Source organism: Oncorhynchus nerka, linkage group LG22 (genome assembly GCF_034236695.1).
Source record: "Oncorhynchus nerka isolate Pitt River linkage group LG22, Oner_Uvic_2.0, whole genome shotgun sequence".
In the NCBI taxonomy this organism is placed as follows: Eukaryota; Metazoa; Chordata; class Actinopteri; order Salmoniformes; family Salmonidae; genus Oncorhynchus; species Oncorhynchus nerka.
The window spans coordinates 56,527,378-56,547,612 of record NC_088417.1 but is presented as its reverse complement, the minus strand read 5'-3'; the positions used below and the strand labels follow the sequence as shown (position 1 = coordinate 56,547,612).

Here is a 20,235-nt window from a genome sequence, read left to right as displayed (position 1 = left end):
CCAGTTGCCCATTATTTTGGTACCATGGCTAAAATAAGGGATTTCCGTGACTTTGAAAGAGGGGTCTCAAAGGAGTGTGTGTGTGCGCGTGTGTCACCAGATCTCAACCCAATTGAACACTTATGGCATGATGACTCCTTGCTGTCCCCAGTCCATCTGGCCGTGCTGCTGCTCCAGTTTCAACTGTTCTGCCTGCGGCTATGGAACACTGACCTGTTCACCGGAGGTGCTACCTGTCCCAGACCTGCTGTTTTCAACTCTCTAGAGACAGCAGGAGTGGTAGAGATACTCTTAATGATCGGCTATCGGCTCTTTTCAACTGCATGATTAAGTGAAGACACAGTATGACAGTATCTTCTAATGTTCTGTCTTATGTTTGCCATCTGAGGTGGCAGGCATCCTAGTGGTTAAGAGCTTTGGGCCAATAACCAAAAGGTCACTGGTTCAAATACCTGAGCCAACTAGGTGAACAATCTGTGCCCTTTAACACTAATTGATCCAGGGTTGCTGATCCCTGACTGCATTTAGTTGTGTTATAGCCTGAATTCAAAATTGATCAATACCATGATGACAAAGTAATATGTTTTTAGACATTTTTGTCTAAATGTATTGAAAATGAAATGCAGAAATATCTCATTTACATAAGTATTCACATCCCTGAATCAATACATTATAGAAACACTTTTGGCGCCTATTACAGCTTTGAGTAATCGCTATGTCCATGTCTGTATATCTATATCTGTATCAGCTTTGCACATCTGAATTTGGGGATTTGCTCCCATTCTTCCTTGCAGATTTTCTCAAGCTCTGTTAATTAAGTTAGATGGGGCAGTGAACCGCAATCTTCAAGTCTTTCCACAGATTTTCAATGGGATTATAGTCGGCTTTGGCTGGGATACTCAAGGACTTTCATATTATTTTTCTGAAGCCATTCCAGCTTTGCTTTGGCTGTATGCTTGGGGTCATTGCTTGGGTTGACAGGTAGACTAGTGCTTAGAGCGTTGGACTAATAAAGGTTGCAAGATCAAATCCTTGCGCTGACAAGGTAAAAATATATTGTTCTGCCCAAGAAACAAGGCAGTTAACCCACTGTTTCTAGGCTGTCATTGAACATAAGAATTTGTTATTTAACTTTAAATAAAGGTTTAAAAAAACAATAATAATAATTATCCATTTGCACTTAGAAGCAGGTTCTCATCAAGGATATGCCTGTACTTGTCTCCATTCATTGTTATGACACTGCCTAGAGCTGGCCCTCTGACCAAACTGAGCAACCGGGCAAGAATGACCTTGGTCAGGGAGGTGACCAAGAACCCAATGACCATACTGAAAGAACTACAGAGTTCCTTGGCTGAGATGGGAGAACTTGGGACAACAGTCTCTAGAGCACTTCACCAATCTGGGCTTTATGGGAGAGTAGCCAGACCGAAGCCACTCCTGAGAAAAAGGCACAATACTGTGAAGCATTGTGGTGGCAGCATCATGCTATGGTGATGCTTTTCAGTGGCAGTGACTGGGAGACTGGTAAGAATAGAGGGAACAATGATTAGAGCCAAATAAAGGCAAATCCTTGATGAGAACCTGCTTCCGAGTGCAAACGACCTTAGACTGGGGATAAGATTTACGTTCCAACAGGACAATGATTGCCAAAACAACACTAGAATGGCTTCAGAACAAGAATGTGAAAGTCCTTGAGTGGCCCAGCCAAAGCCCAGACTTGAATCCCATTGAAAATCTGTGAAACAGGGCCTCCTGAATGGCACAGTGGTCTAAGGCACTGCATCGCAGTGCTAGAGGTGTCACCACAGACCCGGATTCGATCCCAGGCTGTATCACAACCGATCGGGAGTCCCATAGGACGGCTCACAATTGGCCCAGCGTCGTACTGGTTTGGACGGGGGGTCTTTACTTGGCTCGTCACGCTCTTGTGGCAGGCTAACCTCATCGTCAGTTGAATGGTGTTTCCTCTGACACAGTGTTAAGAAGTGCGGTTTGGCAGGTCATGTTTCAGAGGATGCATGACTTGACCTTCACCTCCCGAGCCCATTGGAGAGTTGCAGCGATGAGACAAGATTGAAATATAAAATCAATAATACTTTCTGTGGAAAGACTTGAAGGTTTCGGTTCACCGCCTCTCCCCATCTAATTTAACAGAACTTGAGAAAATCTGCAAGGAAGAATGGGAGAAAATCCCCAAATCTTTATGTGCAAAGCATAGATACAGGCATAGATATATAGATATGGCGATTACTCAAAGCTTTAATCACTGCCATAGGTGATAGGCTTCTACAGTATTGACTCAGGGGTGTGAATACTTATGTGGTTAATTTTCAATAAATGTACAAAAATGGACCCCAAAAATATTTTCACTTTGTAGTTATGGTGTATTGTGTGTAGATGGGTGTGGAGAAACAATTAATTGAATCCGTATTGAAATCAGGCTGTTGGGATACGCCGTTGGGAAGGAATACTTTCTGAAGGCGCTTGTATGTATTGACTATTAGAGCTGTAATTTTTTTGTATGAACTGACCATATTCACAGTTATAGATCTGACATTCTCATTGAAAGCAAGTCTAAGAAGCAGAAGATCTGTTCTATGAGCGCTATGTCTATGCTTCTCATTGTTAAGTTTCATTTTTTGCATCTTTTATTTTTGGTTTTGTTCACCGGCTTCAAACAACTGAAAATACAAAATTTTTGGTTATGGAAAAAATATTTCACAGTGATTTAGTTGGTACAATGATTCTCTTGCTTGTTTTGTCACATAAACTCAAATTAGGAGAACTATTAGAATTGTAGCTACCAGGAAATGGTGGAGCGATTTCTGCATAGCACATCTTTAATATCAAAGATTATGGATATATTGACAATACATGTCTCTCCGTCCTAACAATGGGCAAAGCGGAAAGATGGGCTGTCTAGCTCCCGCCTTTCCATTCTTTGGATTGGTGGATACATGTCATTATTTTAATCCTATTTTAAATATTTGATGAGGGTTGTTGACGTCAATTGCCTGTATTCAATGGAGAGAGATGCTATGCTACTAGCCTCATGCTATTAATATGCATACCATCTCGAGACAACTCTGATATAAAGTGTTTTTTCTCAAAGTTGCTGGGATGTCACGTGTTCTACTTATATAAGTACACTCGTAACAACTTAAGCATTACGAAACTTATTTTTTATCAAATAAACCTCAGATATATAAAAAAAATTGTTGATCAAATTCGACACTCTCATTGACCTCCATACAAAAACTCTTTGCTTGGTGGGCGAAACAATGAAAAAATGGCACCTGCTGGAGGGAGACCGCAGTTTTTCTGCAAAGTTGGGCCTCCTATTCTTCTCTAACTCTACGGGATCGCCCCCCCGGACACTTGAGCTAACGTGCGCTAATGTGATTAGCATGACATTGTAAGTAACAAGAACATTTTCAAGTACATGTCTTATATGGGCAGAAAGCTTATATTATTGCTAATCTAACTGCACTGTCAAATGTACAGTAGCTATTACAGTGAAAAAAGACCATGCTATTGTTTGAGGAGAGTGCACAACAACAAAAGTTTTGTTAGATAAAATCCATTTTTAAATTCAAATGTAAGAACTGGGTTCTATAGTTTGAACCCCCCCATCTAGATGTGTGAAGGTTAGTGTCTTTTCCGTAGGGAAGCTAATTATCCATCATTTGACATTCCTGGGAGTGTATAAACTTACATTTCTTATTGCCATACAATTGTTGTATGTTCTCTATAGTTATGTACTTGAAAATGTATCAGTTGACCAATTTGACAACATTTTTGAACAGTAATGCAATGGTTAATTATTCTGGTCAGGCTCCAGAGACGGGCACATTGCGCACCGCTCCCGAGCATACAATTCGCCAATGTCCAGTCTCTTGACAACAAGGTTGATAAAATTCCGAGCAAGGGTAGCATTCCAGAGAGACATAAGAGACTGTTACGTTCTTTGCTTCACGGAAACATGGCTCACTCGAGACACGCTATCGGAGTCGGTACAGCCAGCTGGTTTCTTTACGCATCGCGCCGACAGAAACAAGCATATTTCTGGTAAGAAGAGGAGCGGGGGGTATGCCTTATGATTAACGAGACGTGGTGTGATCATAACAACATACAGGAACTCAAGTCCTTCTGTTCACCTGACTTAGAACTCCTCACAATCAAATGTCGACCGCATTATCTACCAAGAGAATTCTCTTCGAATATAATCACAGTCGCATATGTTCCCCCCCAAGCAGACACATCGATAGCCCCGAACAAACTTTATTTGACTCTATGTAAAGTGAAACCACATATCCTGAGGCTGCATTCATTGTAGCTGAGGATTTTAACAAGGCTAATCTGAAAACAAGACTCCCTAAATTCTATCAGCATATTGATTGTGCTACCAGGGCTTGTAAAACCCTGGATCATTGTTATTCTAACTTCCGCGACGCATATAAGGCCCTCCCCCGCCCTCTTTTTGGAAAAGCTGACCACGACTCCATTTTGTTGCTCCCAGCCTATAGACAGAGACTAAAACAGGAAGCTCCTGCGCTCAGGTCTGTTCAACGCTGGTCCAACCAATCTGATTCAACGCTTCAAGATTGCTTCCATCACGTGGATTGGGATATGTTCCGCATTCTGTCAAACAACAACATTGACGAATACGCTGATTCGGTGAGCGAGTTTAATAGCAAGTGCATCAGTGATGTCTTACCCACAGCAACTATTAAAACATTCCAAAACCAGAAACCGTGGATTGATGGCAGCATTCACGCGAAACAGAAAGCGCAAACCACTGCTTTTAACCAGGGCAGGGTGACCGGAAATATGAATACAAACAGTTTAGCTATTCCCTCCGCAAGGCAATCAAACAAGCTAAGCGTCAGTATAGAGACAAAGTAGAGTCGCAATTCAACGGCTCAGACACAAGAGGTATGTGGCAGGGTCTACAGTCAATCACGGATTACAAAAAGAAAACCAGCCCTGTCGCAGACCAGGGTGTCTTGCTCCCAGACAGACTAAACAACTTCTTTGCTCGCTTTGAAGACAATACAGTGCCACTGACACCACTACCAAAACCTGTGGACTCTCCTTCACTGCAGCCGACGTGAGTAAAAAACATTTAAACGTGTTAACCCTCGCAAGGCTGCAGGCCCAGACGGCATCCCCAGCCGCGTCCTCAGAGCATGCGCAGACCAGCTGGCTGGAGTGTTTACGGACATATTCCTTCAATCCTTATCCCAGTCTGCTGTTCCTACATGCTTCAAGAGGGCCACCATTGTTCCTGTTCTAAAGACAGCTAAGGTAACTGAGCTAAATGACCACCGCCCCCCATAGCACTCATGTCCGTCATCATGAAGTGCTTTGAGAGACTAGTCAAGGACCATATCACCTCCACCCTACCTGACACCCTAGACCCACTCCAATTTGCTTACCGCCCCAATAGATGACGCAATCGCAAACCACACTGCACACTGCCCTAACCCATCTGGACAAGAGAAATACCTATGTGAGAATGCTGTTCATCGACTACAGCTCAGCATTTAACACCATAGTACCCTCCAAACTCATCATCAAGAGACCCTGGGTCTCGATCCCGCCCTGTGCAACTGGGTACTGGACTTCCTGACGGGCCGCCCCCAGGTGGTGAGGGTAGGTAACAACATCTCCACCCCGCTGATCCTCAACACTGGGGCCCGACAAGGGTGCGTTCTGAGCCCTCTCCTGTACTCCCTGTTCACCCACGACTGCGTGGTCATGCACACCTCCAACTCAATCATCAAGTTTGCAGACGACACTACAGTGTTAGGCTTGATTACCAACAACAACGAGACGGCCTACAGGGAGGAGGTGAGGGCCCTCGGAGTGGGGTGCAGGAAGATAACCTCACACTCAACGTCAACAAAACAAAGGAGATGATCGTGGACTTCAGGAAACAGCAGAGGGAGCACCCCCCTATCCACATCGACGGGACAGTAGTGGAGAGGGTAGTACGTTTAAGTTCATCGGAGTACACCTCACGGACAAACTGAATTGGTCCACCCACACAGACAGTGTGGTGAACAAGGCGTAGCTGCGCCTCTTCAACCTCAGGAGGCTGAAGAAATTCGGTTTGTCACCAAAAGCACTCACAAACTTTTACAGATGCACAATCGAGACCATCCTGTCAGGCTGTATCACCGCCTGTTACGGCAACTGCTCCGCCCACAACCGTACGGCTCTCCAGAGGGTAGTGAGGTCTGCACAACGCATCACCGGGGGCAAACTACCTGCCCTCCAGGACACCTACACCGACACCTGTCACAGGAAGGCCATAAAGATCATCAAGGACAACAACCACCCGAGCCACTGCCTGTTCACCCCGCTATCATCCAGAAGGTGAGGTCAGTACAGATGAATCAAAGCAGGGACCGAGAGACTGAAAAATAGCTTCTATCTCAAGGCCATCAGACTGTTAAACAGCCACCACTAACATTGAGTGGCTGCTGCCAACATACTGACTCAACTCCAGTCACTTTAATAATGGAAAAATTGATGTAAAAATGTATCACAAGCCACTTTAAACAATGCCACTTAATATAATGTTTACATACCCTACATTACTCATCTCATATGTATATACTGTACTCAATACCATCTACTGCATCTTGCCTATGCCGTTCTGTGCCATCACTCATTCATATATTTTTATGTACATATTCTTCATCCCTTTACACTTGTGTGTATAAGGTAGTTGTTGTGGAATTGTTAGGTTATATTACTCGTTGGTTATTACTGCATTGTCTCGCATTAACATCTGCTAACCATGTGTATGTGACAAATAATATTTGATTTGATTTAATTGGATCAGTCTAAAACTTTACGCATACACTGCTCCCATCTAGTGGCTCAAATCTAAATTGCGCCTACACTCCTGGGTGATATAACAGCCTTTCTCTCATTTCAAAGATGACGAAGGAAAACAAAATAGAAAATGCATGTTTTTTGTTTGTATTATATTTTACCAGATCTAACGTGTTATATTCTCATACATTATTTTCACATTTCCACAAACTTCTGTGTTTCCATTCAAATGGTATCAAGAATATACATATCCTTGCTTCAGGTCCTGAGCTACAGGCAGTTAGATTTGGGCATGTCATTTTCGGCGAAAATCGGGGGGAAAAAGGGTCCAATATTTAAGATATTTTAATACCTATTATTTTCCCCCAAAAGATTATAAAAAACGTTGCAAAACCTCAGTGGGCTGGACCTTGGGCCCACTTCCGGTTCAAAGTTTGAGGAGGTCAGGGTGTCCTTCCCACGTGTTTTCTCGGGTAGTAATCTGTCTGTAACGTCAGTAGTGGGTAACTGATACTCTGAGTTTATTTTACTATTGTATTTTCTTTTCTAGTCAAATTTACCAATCTATAACCATGCTAAAGTCTCTTTCCCGAACGGTGAGTACTGCAGTTCGGATTTCTACAACCACAATGTTTTCGGCCCGAACTCTCCAGCCTCTTACGAGATCGACATTATGTTCTCCAAACTCCGGAACCATACGGCCTTTCAGCCGGTCTCTCTGGATGATGAGCCATAACGGGGCAGCATCGGTATACAGACCAAAACTCTTCAGTTCAAAAGGATTTACTCCTGTGTCGTGTGGATGTGGATCACTACACACAGAAGGTAATAACTAGCAGGATTAAGTATCTACTGTTGTGTGAGTACGCTAGCTAACGTTAGCTATCTAGCTGCTAGCTAAATATGACATTCCTTAAAACACACCACTTCTATACGGCTATATTTACGCAGCAGGTCAAGATAATTAGGTTAAGGTTGGAAATTAAGGTTAGTGGAAATGTTCTCCTAACCTTCTAAATAGGACTAAAATTGCGCTTGTTGAATATAATTACTATAGTTACCTGTATGTAAAGCAATGGAGGAATAACTCTTAACCGTTGTCATGTAGCTGACAGGTTGGACGAAATTGTCAACAGAAATGTCACCAATGCGTTTCACCCACTGTTTGGAACATTCGTCTGTGTACATCTACCCGTAGCTAGTCATATTCATAGCTAGTTAGTTTATCAGTTAAGACCGCTTGTTCTAGAGCAGTGCGGAAGGCTAAGCTGATAATGAAAAGATCAGTAACTATTGAAAGTGATGTTAGCTGGCTGGTTATCCTTGATGGCATCTACATCTGGACCTGTGTGTAATTCAATGCACATGTGGCCATGGGAATGGAACATTGGTGGGTGCAATGTATAGGGGTTGGTCATAATCTGGGACATTGTGTATATACAGTTTTAACCTGTATTTAACTAGGCAAGTCTTTTAAGAACAAATTCTTATTTGCAATGACTGCCTATCCCAGCCAAATCCTCCCCTATCCTGGACGACAGTGGGCCAATTGTGCGCCGCCCTATGGGACTTCCGATCATGGCCGGTTGTGATACAGCCTGGGATTGAACCAGGGTCTGTAGTCACGCCTCTAGCACTGCGATGCTATATATGACTAGCATGTAGCTAATACTGACTTATCTTCTGTTCTAAGATCCTATATAATTGCTCGGTTTCAGGAGACAAAGCCTTTGGAAATTTCCTTTTGGATGAAATCAAAGAAGAGAAGAAGATCCAGAAAAGCAGTACTCTTCCCAAGATGTCTGGAGGGTGGGAGCTACAGCAGAACGGCACAGAAGCCAAACTCATTAGGACAATTTCTGGAGAAAAGTAAGGCCATCTCGATATTAGTTTATCCCTGCCTGCTACACCAAGTAGATTAGTAAATGACCGGTACTGATACAATCCCTGCAGACATTTTATTTTACTAATAATTAACCTAGATGTTGTATTAATAAATCCATAACTGCACAAAATGAACCCAGTTAACATTATTTGATAGTAATTTGAACTACATTTTCTATAAGCGACTCTACATTGTCTGACCTCTTGTCCTTTTACTTAGAGTGACCGTCACATTCAACGTCAACAACAGTATTCCCCCTAAGTTTGAAGAGGAGGCTGAACAAGCACAGGGACAGAAGTCTGCAGAGAATGAGGTAAACCTCTTTTTACTGTCTTTTCCGAAATGGACACACACAGCACTGAACGTGTTGCACTGTTACATTGTTTAGGTTTTGAACCATGTGTATTTTGTTTCCTTAAAGCCAGATATTGTGTCTTCACCCAACTTCGTTGTCGAGGTGACAAAACAGGCGGCAAAACATTCCTTGGTGTTTGACTGCCATTATCCTGAAGATGAGGTAAGTTATCCTACAAGTGAATCATCATTGGCTTCATGTATAGTCCAGACTAAGTTGAAACAAAATAATCTTTATCTACATAATTGGGAAGCATTCCCCCTCAGTTGCTAATCACCTAAGGCTTTATTGCTTTGTTTCTTACCACATTTAGTTAATAAGCAATATATCTGACAATGTTAGGCTAAATACATTTTGCAGGCAATCCATGGTGAAGGGGAAGAGGAGAGTGATATTTTTGCCATCCGTGAGGTCAGCTTCCAGCCTGAGGGAGATGTAGAGTGGAAGGAGACCGCCTACACACTCAACACAGACTCTTTGGACTGGGTAAGTACTGTATCTTGGTCCATCTGTCTGCAAATTAAATATCATTACAAATACTTCTGAGTGTCAATGATGACTTGACTGTCTACAATATTCAATATTGGTCTTAATGCAGCTTTGGTAGAATTGTGACACACTTTTTAGAAAGCAACAGGAGTTATAACCAGGAATTATGAGGTGTATTACTCTCCAGACACTGCAAACCTACTCCCACGACAGTTAAGGTGACTGGCTTATTTAACCTTTATTTAACTAGACAAGTCAGTTAAAACCTCTTTTGGCTGAGATCCCGCTAACGGGATCGATATGACAGCCAGTGAAAGTGCCGGGCCATTTTAAAGATATACTTCTTGTTAATCCCACCACAGTGTCCAATTTCAAAAAGGCTTTACAGTGAAAGCAAACCAAACGATTATGTTAGGTCAGAGCCAAGTCACAGAAAAACACAGCCATTTTTCCAGCCAAAGAGAGGAGTCACAAAAAGCATAAATAGAGATAAATTAATCACTAACCTTTGATCTTCATCAGATGACACTCATAGGACTTCATGTTACACAATACATGTATGTTTTGTTCGATAAAGTTCAGATTTATATTTTAAAAATCTGTTTACATTGACGCGGTTACGTTCAGTAGTTCCAAAACATCCGGTGGCTCTCTGCAAAATCACATCAATTTATAGAAATACTCACAATAAATATTGATAAAAGATACAACTATTATGCACGGAATTATAGATACACTTCTCCTTAATGCAACCGCTGTGTCAGATTTCAAAAAAACTTTATGGAAAAAGCACACCATGCTTTAATCTGAGTACGGCGCTCAGAGACCAAAACAACCCAAACAGATATCCGCCATGTTGTGTAGTCAACAGAAGTCAGAAATAGCATTATAAATATACACTTACCTTTGCTTATCTTCATCAGAATGCACTCCCAGGAATCCCAGTTCCACAATAAATGTTTGTTTTGTTCGAGAATGTCCATAATTACTCGAAATACCTCCTTTTTGTTCACGCGTTTGGCCCAGTATAGAATCAATCTTTAGGATGTTTTTAACATAAATCTTCAATAATGTTCCAACTGGAGAATTCCTGTCTGTAGAAATGCAATGGAACTCAAGCTAACTCTCACGTGAACGCGCGTGTCCAGCTCGTGGCTCTCTGGCAGACCTCTGACTCATTCGCCCCCACTTCACAGTAGAGGCATCAAACAAGGTTCAAAAGACTGTTGACATCTAGTGGAAGCCTTGTGAAGTGCAATTTGACCCCATAGACACTGTGTATTCGATAGGCCAAGAGTTGAAAAACTACAGACTTCAGATTTCCCACTTCCTGGTTGGATTTTTTTCTCAGGTTTTTGCCTGCCATATGAGTTTTGTTGTACTCACAGACATCATTCAAACAGTTTTAGAGACTTCAGAGTGTTTTCTATCCAAATCTACTAATAATATGCATATATTATCAACTGGGCCTGAGTAGCAGACAGTTTACTCTGGGCACCTTATTCATCCAAGCTATTCAATACTGCCCCCAGCCCAAAGAAGTTAAGAACAAATTCTTATTTACAATGACTGCCTAACCTGGGTGACACTGGGCCAAATGGGCGCTGTCCTATGGGACTCCCAATCACGGTCGGTTGTGATAGAGCCTGGAATCGAACCAGGGTCTGTAGTGACACCTCTAGCACTGAGATGCAGTGCCTTAGACCGCTGTGCCACTCGGGAGCCCATATTATATTGCGGATCACATGGTTAGGGTTTAATTTTGAAGTTCTCACTGGCCGTTCCTTTGTGGTTTACCTCAGGCCCTGTATGACCACCTCATGGACTTCCTGGCTGACCGGGGGGTTGACAACACGTTTGCTGATGAACTGATTGAGCTGAGCACTGCTATGGAGCATCACGAATACATCAAGTTCCTGGAGGACCTCAGTGGCTTTGTCAAATGCAATTAATGTTTGGAATGAATAGATTCAACAAGCTGTGTATAAATAAATTCACAAACCAAAATAATTTCAGTAAGATACCATCCCCCTCTACATTGAAAATGTGAACAAATGGAAAATGTTTAAATTTGAGGGAAAGTATAGGCACTGATTGAAGTCATTGCCCAGTTTGGACATTTATCAGTCAGTTATCATTGAGACTGCTGTATGAGTTTCTGCTGCTTTGAACAGTAATTTAAAATTGAACTACTGCTTTGCTGCAAATTTATCAGCGTTGCAAATGCTTCTTTATTTTACTGTGTCTCAAAATATGGATAATGAAGGCTGTCGTTGTCATTTGTCAACATTTTGGAAGCATGTCAGTCACCACACAAGTCACTGTATGACAAAGTAATATGTTTCATAAATGAGTGGTTCAGCATGATTTTATTTCAGATAGTATCCAAGCATGGTCATTTGACATTTTATAAAAGGTGTAATGAAGATCCAGTCAGTGTCCACATAGTCACTGTACTCTGCATTCAAGTATTTGATAGTCAATACATAACCATTGAAGAAAACGGTTATTGCTTTGACACCTTAAATGAACAATTCTATAAATCCATGCTACTTCCAGTTCTAGTGAAGGACCCCTTAATACTTCATCTCAAAATATGGTTTTATTAGATGAATACATTAGGAATGTTTAACATGGTAAGTGGAGGGAGCTCAGTAGTGATACTGGGCAAGTGCCGTATTATGGCCTGGCTGACGTTCCAAACAGAAATCATTATGATAAACACTATTCCTATGTCCCAAGTGGTACCCCGTTCCCTTTATATTACGCTGCTTTTGACCAGGACCCATAGGAAAGAAAATATCAATTCAGGGCCCATAAGGTACTATATAGGGAATAGGGTGCCATTTGGGATGAATCCAAGTGTTTTAACCAGTCAGTCGGGTGGCTTGAGGTTAGGCAAGATGGGGATTTTCTCTTTATTTGATGGCAATTTGAATGCACAGTGATATCATGACAAGATCCTGAGGCCCATTGTCGTGCCATTCATTCGCCGCCATCACCTCATGTTTCAGAATGTTAATGCACAGCCCCATGTGGAAAGGATCTGTACACAATTCCTGGAAGCTGAAAATGTCCCAGTTCTTCCATGGCCTGCATACTCACCAAACATGTCACCCATTGAGCATGTTTGGGATGCTCTGGATCAGCGTGTACAACAGCGTGTGCCAGTTCCCGCAACTTCGAACAGCCATTGAAGAGGAGTAGGACAACATTCCACAGGTCACAACCAACAGCCTGATCAACTATGTGAAGATGTGTTGCGCTGTATGAGGCAAATGATGGTCACACCAGATACCGTCTGGTTTTCTGATCCAGGCCCCTACTTTTTTTTTTTTAAGATATCTGACCAACAGATACATATCTGTATTCCCAGTCATGTTAAATCCATAGATTAGGGCCTCTTTTTTTGACAGATTTCCATATATGAACTGTAACTCAGTAAAATCGTTGAAATTGTTGCATGTTGCGTTAATATTTGTATTCAGTGTAAAAAGGGCATCTTGGTTAAGGTTTCTATGAAATATGACCTATAATGTATTACAATATGAGTGAAATTGTTTTCCTTCCAAACAGCTAACCTTGTCTTGGCGATACTTTCTTAGTTCTTGATTCTGAAGAAAAGTGTGACTTGTAAATGTCCGTGTTCAGTTGCAGGTGGTTCTCCAAACACCAGAGAATATTCAGAAAGATAGTAAAATCCTTGTTTTGCTCCGAGTAAGAGTTTCCTTGCCATTTTAGCTGCCAGACGTCTTGCATTTCCCAACATCTTTGCAGGAACTAGTGGTTTCTATGTGACTCGGCCACGTGTAGAAGTAGACAGTGCATCACACAGTTCAACCAAAACAAAGATCTACACACAAGCTAGAGGCATTTCTTAGTTCTCACCAGATACAAAACAATCTGAATATTTTTTTGGGGGGAACCACCTGCAACTGAACACGAACATTCATAAAGTATCGGCAAGAAAAGGTTAGTTGAAAAATTGCTTCCAACCCTTTCTGCTAGCCAAGGTATAACGGCTACTGAGGTACTACTTGTAATGAAAAGCGCTTTATAAATAAATCTAATATTATTTATAAGATACACTTTTCCCCCCGAATCGAGAACTTAAAAAGCTGCTAAAACCAGGTTAGTTGGGGCTGCAGATTGCAAGATCAAATCTATCGTTCTACCCCTGAATAAGGCAGTTAACCCACTTTTCGTAGGCCAATCTTGAAAATAAGAATTTGTTCTTAACTGACTTGCCAAGTTTTTAAAAAGTTGGAAAATATTTGGTGCCATTTTCCATTGGTGTTAGACTGAGGTAAAATAGGGTATTTATCAGACATTCAGAGTTAGCCTATTCAAATGTTGACATCAATTTTCATTCCTCTGATTACTACGAAGGATCTATCACGAGTTAATGTTTTAAAATGATACTTTTTACTTGGGTGAAAGTGCAATTGCTATAATTGCCAGCAGCATACCACTGCTGGCTTGCTTCTGAAGCTAAGCAGGGTTGGTCCTGGTCAGTCCCTGGGTGGGAGACCAGATGCTACTGGAAGTGGTGTTGGAGGGCCAGTAGGAGGCACTCTTTCCTCTGGTCTAAAAAATATCCCAATTCCCCAGGGTAGTGAGGTCATTAAAGATCCCATTGCACTTATTGTGAAAGTAGGGGTTAACACCCTGGTGTCCTGGCTAAATTCCCAATCTGGCCCTCAAACCATGAAGGTCACCTAATAATCCCCAGTTTATGATTGGCTCATTCATCCCCCTCCTCTCCCCTGTAAAAATATATAAGGGCCCTTGAGAGTCTCAGTGATGTGGTTAATTCCACCAATTTTTGGTTTGTTTTGTTTCTATTTCAAAAAGGAGCTCAACAAAATAATCAAATTATAAAAATAAAAAAAACTACTTTTACAACGTAAAGTGTTGATTTGATAGTCAGGTGTTAGATCAACATGTTGATCAACATAACTAATCCCGGCGATAGGCTGATTTGTAATCATGTATGAGCTGGGCTGAAACAAAAGCTTATACACACTCCTGCCATTCAGATCTGGAGCTGTCCACCCCTGTAAGTCATTTTCCTGCACTATGGGTACAATTGGAGGTGGGTTGGGGGGGATTCATTTAGATGGTAATGATATATAATGCATGCTCCACTCAGAAGTTGAACATGTTGACTGATGACAAGGCGGCAGCTGCTAAAAGGTGCTGCATGGTCAATCTGATACACGCATTGGCAGTGAAGCATTTATGCTGATACGGCCTCTGCAGAAGTCAGGGCATTCATACTTCTTGCACTTCGCAGAGCAGCGTAGAGCTGTTGAGTAGAGCTGTGTGAAGGAAGTTGTCAAGGAAGTGAGTTTGTTAATACAGGACGTAATGCCACCACTTACCATAAACCAATCATGTCAGTGCGGAGCTATTCCTAAACCTCCGCATTGTTACAAAATTTGGGAGGTGTGGTGCGATGAGGAACAGAGCTCAATTTGGCCTCTGCATGCCTCCGGAGGTTCCTCTATTGCATCACACCCTCCATACAGAGCACTCGACCACATTTTCAGATTAAGCATAAATTGGCTTTAAGAAGAAGAGAGCAGCTGCAGACCAGAAGCCTACAGCCAAACGCAGCACTGGTCCACACCTGTTCTGTCTGTCGGGTGAGTAGTATTAGTTGGTACTGTATGTGCCTTTAGGATCCTCTCCATGTGTAGGCTATTGTACTGGCCTGTGTGGTACAGTCTTTCTTATGTGTAGTAGTTTGTCACATTGTATAGCTTAGTTTATCATTTTTGTCTACTTTGAATTAAATCCATGCCTGTTCCTCCATTTTGCACTTGACTTTTTTAGACGCAGACCCGAAGACATTTGAAGCAGCACTTTGAGAGCTAGCTGTCCTCAGTGCTTAATTTGTATTGTGAATGGATCATTTGTGGAAATGCTATGATCACTTATCTTCTTTAACGTTGTGATTCACAGACAAATGATGACCATGATTTGAATGCTGCAACTAAGACGGAATGACTTTGAGGGAGACATGCTGAGACCCGAGTAAGACAGATATTTGTGACAATGACCTAAAAGGGGTACAGAAGCACAACAACACACCATTTAATGTGTATTATATGGCCAACCATCCCTCTAGCTACCCCTTATTCCACACTATGCCTTTTATGACCCATGGTCCCTCAACTTCCAAAACTTTGGAACTCTCCATCTTAACTCTATAAACCCACCCTACTTTCACCAAGTTCCCCTGTGCTGCTTCCTTCACTTGTTCTTCTCTTGATTGGATGACATCTATAGACTGAGTAACACATTTAAAAGTGTTGATGTGTACTGTTTAGGCTACCTTTTTTTCACGTGTGTAATGATGTCCTGCATATTCTGGGTTTGACTGAATGCAGTGTTGAATGTGCTGCAATCAAATGGCAGTAGCAACATGGACCTGTTAAATTGACAAGAAGGGTGTTGATATAGCTGTGTTTAGGCATGGCTACATGGACCTGTTACACTAGAAGGGTGTTGATATAGCTGTGTTTAGGCATGGCTACATGGACCTGTTACACTAGAAGGGTGTTGATATAGCTGTGTTTAGGCATGGCTACATGGACCTGTTACACTAGAAGGGTGTTGATATAGCTGTGTTTAGGCATGGCTTCCCGGTTTGGAGTCTGTTAAGTGTGTTTCTCATTCTACTGGATTTGACCTGGTATTTTATATAAAATCTACCTTATGCGCTCCAGTTGTTTCTCCATTTGTATCTCACCAACCAAAAATCACAATATGCTGTTTTACATTTTGTGTTATTTCTGCAGGTCTAATTCCTCAAATGGAAAAGCAGAAGAATCTGTACACTCTCGGATAAAATTAACAGTTCATATGGTGCTCTTCGATGTCCCAGGTTTGTGGCAGGTATAAATCATTTAATCTTTACTTCAAGTCAGATGTTTATATGTTATGTTTAAAAGGCGTATGCATTGTTTACTATTTTGATTTATTTAAAGCAATGTAATTGCTTTAATCTGTTATCTTTTTCTCTCTTTCTTTCTCTCGGAGGACCATGCCTCAGGACTACCTGGCCTGATGACTACTTCCTGTCCCCAGTCCACCTGGTCGTGCTGCTGCTCCAGTTTCAACTGTTCTGCCTGCGGCTATAGAACCCTGACCAGTTCACCGGACGTGCTACCTGTCCCAGACCTGCTGTTTTCAACTTTCTAGAGACAGCAGAAGTGGTAGAGATCCTCTGAATGATCGGCTATGAAAAGCCAACTGACATTTACTCCTGAGGTGCTGACCTGTTGCACCCTCTACAACCACTGTGATTATTATTATTTGACCCTGCTGGTCATCTATGAACATTTGAACATCTTGGCCATGTTCTGTTATAATCTCCCCCCGGCACAGCCAGAAGAGGGCTGGCCACCCCTCATAGCCTGGTTCCTCTCTAGGTTTCTTCCAAGGTTCTTTCTAGGGAGTTTTTCCTAGCCACTGTGCTTCTACACCTGCATTGCTTTCTGTTTGGGGTTTTAGGCTCGGTTTCTGTACAGAACTTTGTGACATCAGCTGATGTAAGAAGGGTTTTATAAATAATTTGATCAATTGATTAATTGTTGCCATTCAGGTGTTTGATGTGGTGGCTAGGTGCATTCTTGTCAAATAAATATGCCAAATAAATATGCTTATTCATTCATGATTATGGATACATTCTGCAATTAGTTCATCATGTTTTGAATCTACAACAGAACATGTCAACATGTTAGTTCCAAATTGCTTTAATACTTCAGTACACCATGAATTGAAATACGGTGCCTTCAGAAAGTATTCATACCCCTTTACTTATTTTGTTGTGTTACAGTCTGAATTCAAAATCAATTAAATATATTTTTTCTCACCTATCAACACACAATACCCCATAACGACAACATGATTGAAGTCCACCTTTGGCAAATTCAGTTGTTTGAATTGGATTTAGAAAGAATATACAGTACCAGTCAAAAGTTTGGACACACCTACTCATTCAAGGGCTTTTCATTATTTTTTACTATTTTCTACACTGTAGAATAACAGTGAAGACATCACAACTATGAAATAACACAAATTAAATCATGTAGTAACCAAAAAATATATTTTATATTTGAGATTCTTCAAAGTACAAACCCTTTGCATTGATGGCAACTTTTCACACTCTTGGCATTCTTTCAACCAGCTTCATGAGGTAGTCACCTGGAATACATTTCAATTAATAGGTGTGCCTTGTTAGAAGTTAATTTGTGGAATGTCTGTCCTTCTCAATGCATTTAAGCCAATTAGTTGTGTTGTGACAAGGTGGGGTTGGTATACAGAAGATAGCCCTATTTGGCAAAAGACCAAGTCCATATTATAGCAAGAACAGCTCAAATAAGCAAAGACAAACGACAGTCCATCCTTACTTTAAGACATGAAGGTCAGTCAATGCAGAACATTTCAAGAATCATCAAACGCTATGATGAAACTGGCTCTCATGACGACCGCCACAGGAAAGGAAGACCCAGATTTACCTCTGCTGCAGCAGATAAGTTCATTAGAGTTACCAGCCTCAGAAATTGCAGCCCAAATAATAAATAATGCATCACAGAATTCAAGTAAAAGACACATCTCCACATCAACTGTCCATGAAGATTGCGTGAATCAGGTCTTCATGGTCGAGTTGCTGCAAAGAAATCACTTCTAAATACCAATAATAATGAGAAACTTGCTTGGGCCAAGAAACACAAGCAATGGACATTAGACTGGTGTAAATCTGTCCTTTGGTCTGATGAGTCCAAATGTGAGATTATTGGTCCCACTCGCCGTGTCTTTGTGAGAGTAGGTGAACGGATGACCTCCGCATGTGTGGCTACCACCGTGAAACATGGAGGGGTGATGGTGTGGGGGTGCTTTGCTGGTGACTGTCTGTGATTTATTTAGAATTTAAGGCATACTTAACAAGCATGGCTACCACAGCATTCTGAAACGATACGCCATCCTATCTGGTTTGCGCTTAGTGGGACTATCATTTGTTTTTTTAAACAGGAAAAGGGATATTTGACCAAGAAGGAGAGTGATGGAGTGCTGCATCAGATGACCTGGCCTTCACAATCACCCGACCTCAACCCAGTGGTTTGGGATTAGTTGGACCACAGAGTGAAAGAAAAGCAGCCAACAAGTGCTCATCATATATGGGAACTCCTTCAAGACTGTTGGAAAAGCATTCCAGGTGAAGCTGGTTGAGAGAATGGCAAGAGTTTGCAAAGCTGTCATCAAGGCAAATGGTGGCTGCTTTGAAGAACGTCAAAGATAACATATATTTTTTATTTGTTTTACACTTCTTTTTGGTTACTACATGATTCCATATGTGCTATTTCATAGTTTTGATCTCTTCACTATTATTCTACAATATCACCATCAACAATCTCAACATAAAAAAATAAAATAAACCTTGAATGAGTAGGTGTGTCCAAATGTTTGACTGGTACTGTATATATAAAGGTCCTACCGTTGACAGTGCATGTCAGAGTAGACTGTAGACTCCGAGATAGGATTGTGATGAGGTCTATATCTGGGGAAGGGTATACAAGAATTTCTAGAGTGTTGAACGTTTCCAAGAGCACACTGGTCTCCATCATTGGGAAATAGAAAACATTTGGAACTACACAGATCCTGCCTAGAGCTTGCCATCCGACCAAACGTAGCAACCGGCCAAGAAGAACCTTGGCCAGGGAGGAGACCAAGAACCCAATGACCACTCTGACAGAACTACAGAGTTATTTGGCTGAGATGGGATAACCTGCCAGAAGGACAACAGTCTCTACAGCACTTCACCAATCTGGGCTTTATGGGACAGCGGCCAGATGGAAGACACTCCTGAGAAAAAGGCAAATGAGAACATGCCTGGAATTTGCTAAAAAGGCTTGTGAAAGACAGAGCATAAGGCAAAACATTCTGTGGTCTGATGAGACAGAAATGTAACTCTTTGGCCTGAATGCAAAGCACTATGTCTGGAGAAAACCAAGCACAACTCATCAACCGTCTAACCATCCCTACCATGAAGCAAGGTGGTAGCAGCATCATGCTATGTGTATGCTTTTCAGCGGCAGGGAATTGGAGACTGGTAAGGCTAAAGGGAACAATGAATGGAGCAAAATACAGGCAAACCATTGATGAGAACTTGCTTCAGAGTGCAAATTATCTTAGACTGGGGCAAAGATTTATGTTCCAACAGGACAATGACCCCAAGCATACAGCCAAAGCAACCCTGGAATGGTTTCAGAACAAGAATGTAAAAGTCCTTGAGTGGCCCAGTCAAAGCCCAGATTTGAATCCCATTGAAAATCTGTGGAAAAGACTTGAAGTTTGCTGTTTAATGCCGCTCCCCACAACAAACTGTGGAATAATTAAAACTGTAAATAAGCCAACAAATATTAGTTTAATAAAATATCTAACAGTAAATAAAAATGTTCAATACAGGTAATTATCAATAAAACCTATCAATAAAACAATACGGAGCAGAACGTATGAGACCACAGCTCTGCTAAAACCATTGACAACTACATGCCGTTTTCAAGGTATTGTTAAATACATTTCGTTGTAAACTATTTCGTTGTAATATCATCACATCTTGAAGAGCACAGTCAGAACAAAAACGTTCAGA

At 41.5% G+C, this 20,235-nt stretch overlaps 1 protein-coding gene and 1 long non-coding RNA gene across 3 annotated transcripts; both read left to right on the top strand.

The window, feature by feature from the left end:
- The first annotated feature begins 7,274 nt into the window (after positions 1 to 7,274).
- On the top strand, positions 7,275 to 13,034 carry LOC115105397 (complement component 1 Q subcomponent-binding protein, mitochondrial-like). 2 transcript variants are annotated; one of them, XM_029627390.2, is made up of 6 exons: positions 7,275 to 7,671; positions 8,565 to 8,715; positions 8,951 to 9,044; positions 9,153 to 9,248; positions 9,429 to 9,572; positions 11,378 to 13,034. In XM_029627390.2, exons 1-6 carry the CDS (start codon positions 7,419 to 7,421, stop codon positions 11,525 to 11,527), a joined length of 888 nt encoding a protein of 295 aa, XP_029483250.1. In that variant the 5' UTR covers positions 7,275 to 7,418; the 3' UTR covers positions 11,528 to 13,034. The 2 variants fall into 2 exon arrangements, with proteins under 2 accessions (XP_029483250.1, XP_029483251.1); XM_029627391.2 differs by having other exon boundaries at positions 7,276 to 7,671; positions 9,447 to 9,572.
- A 2,195-nt stretch (positions 13,035 to 15,229) lies between these two features.
- Positions 15,230 to 17,259, top strand: LOC115104640 (uncharacterized). Its single transcript, XR_003859787.2, has 3 exons — positions 15,230 to 15,614; positions 16,382 to 16,478; positions 16,623 to 17,259. It is a non-coding gene; the product is annotated as an uncharacterized LOC115104640 (long non-coding RNA).
- The last annotated feature ends 2,976 nt before the right edge of the window (positions 17,260 to 20,235 follow it).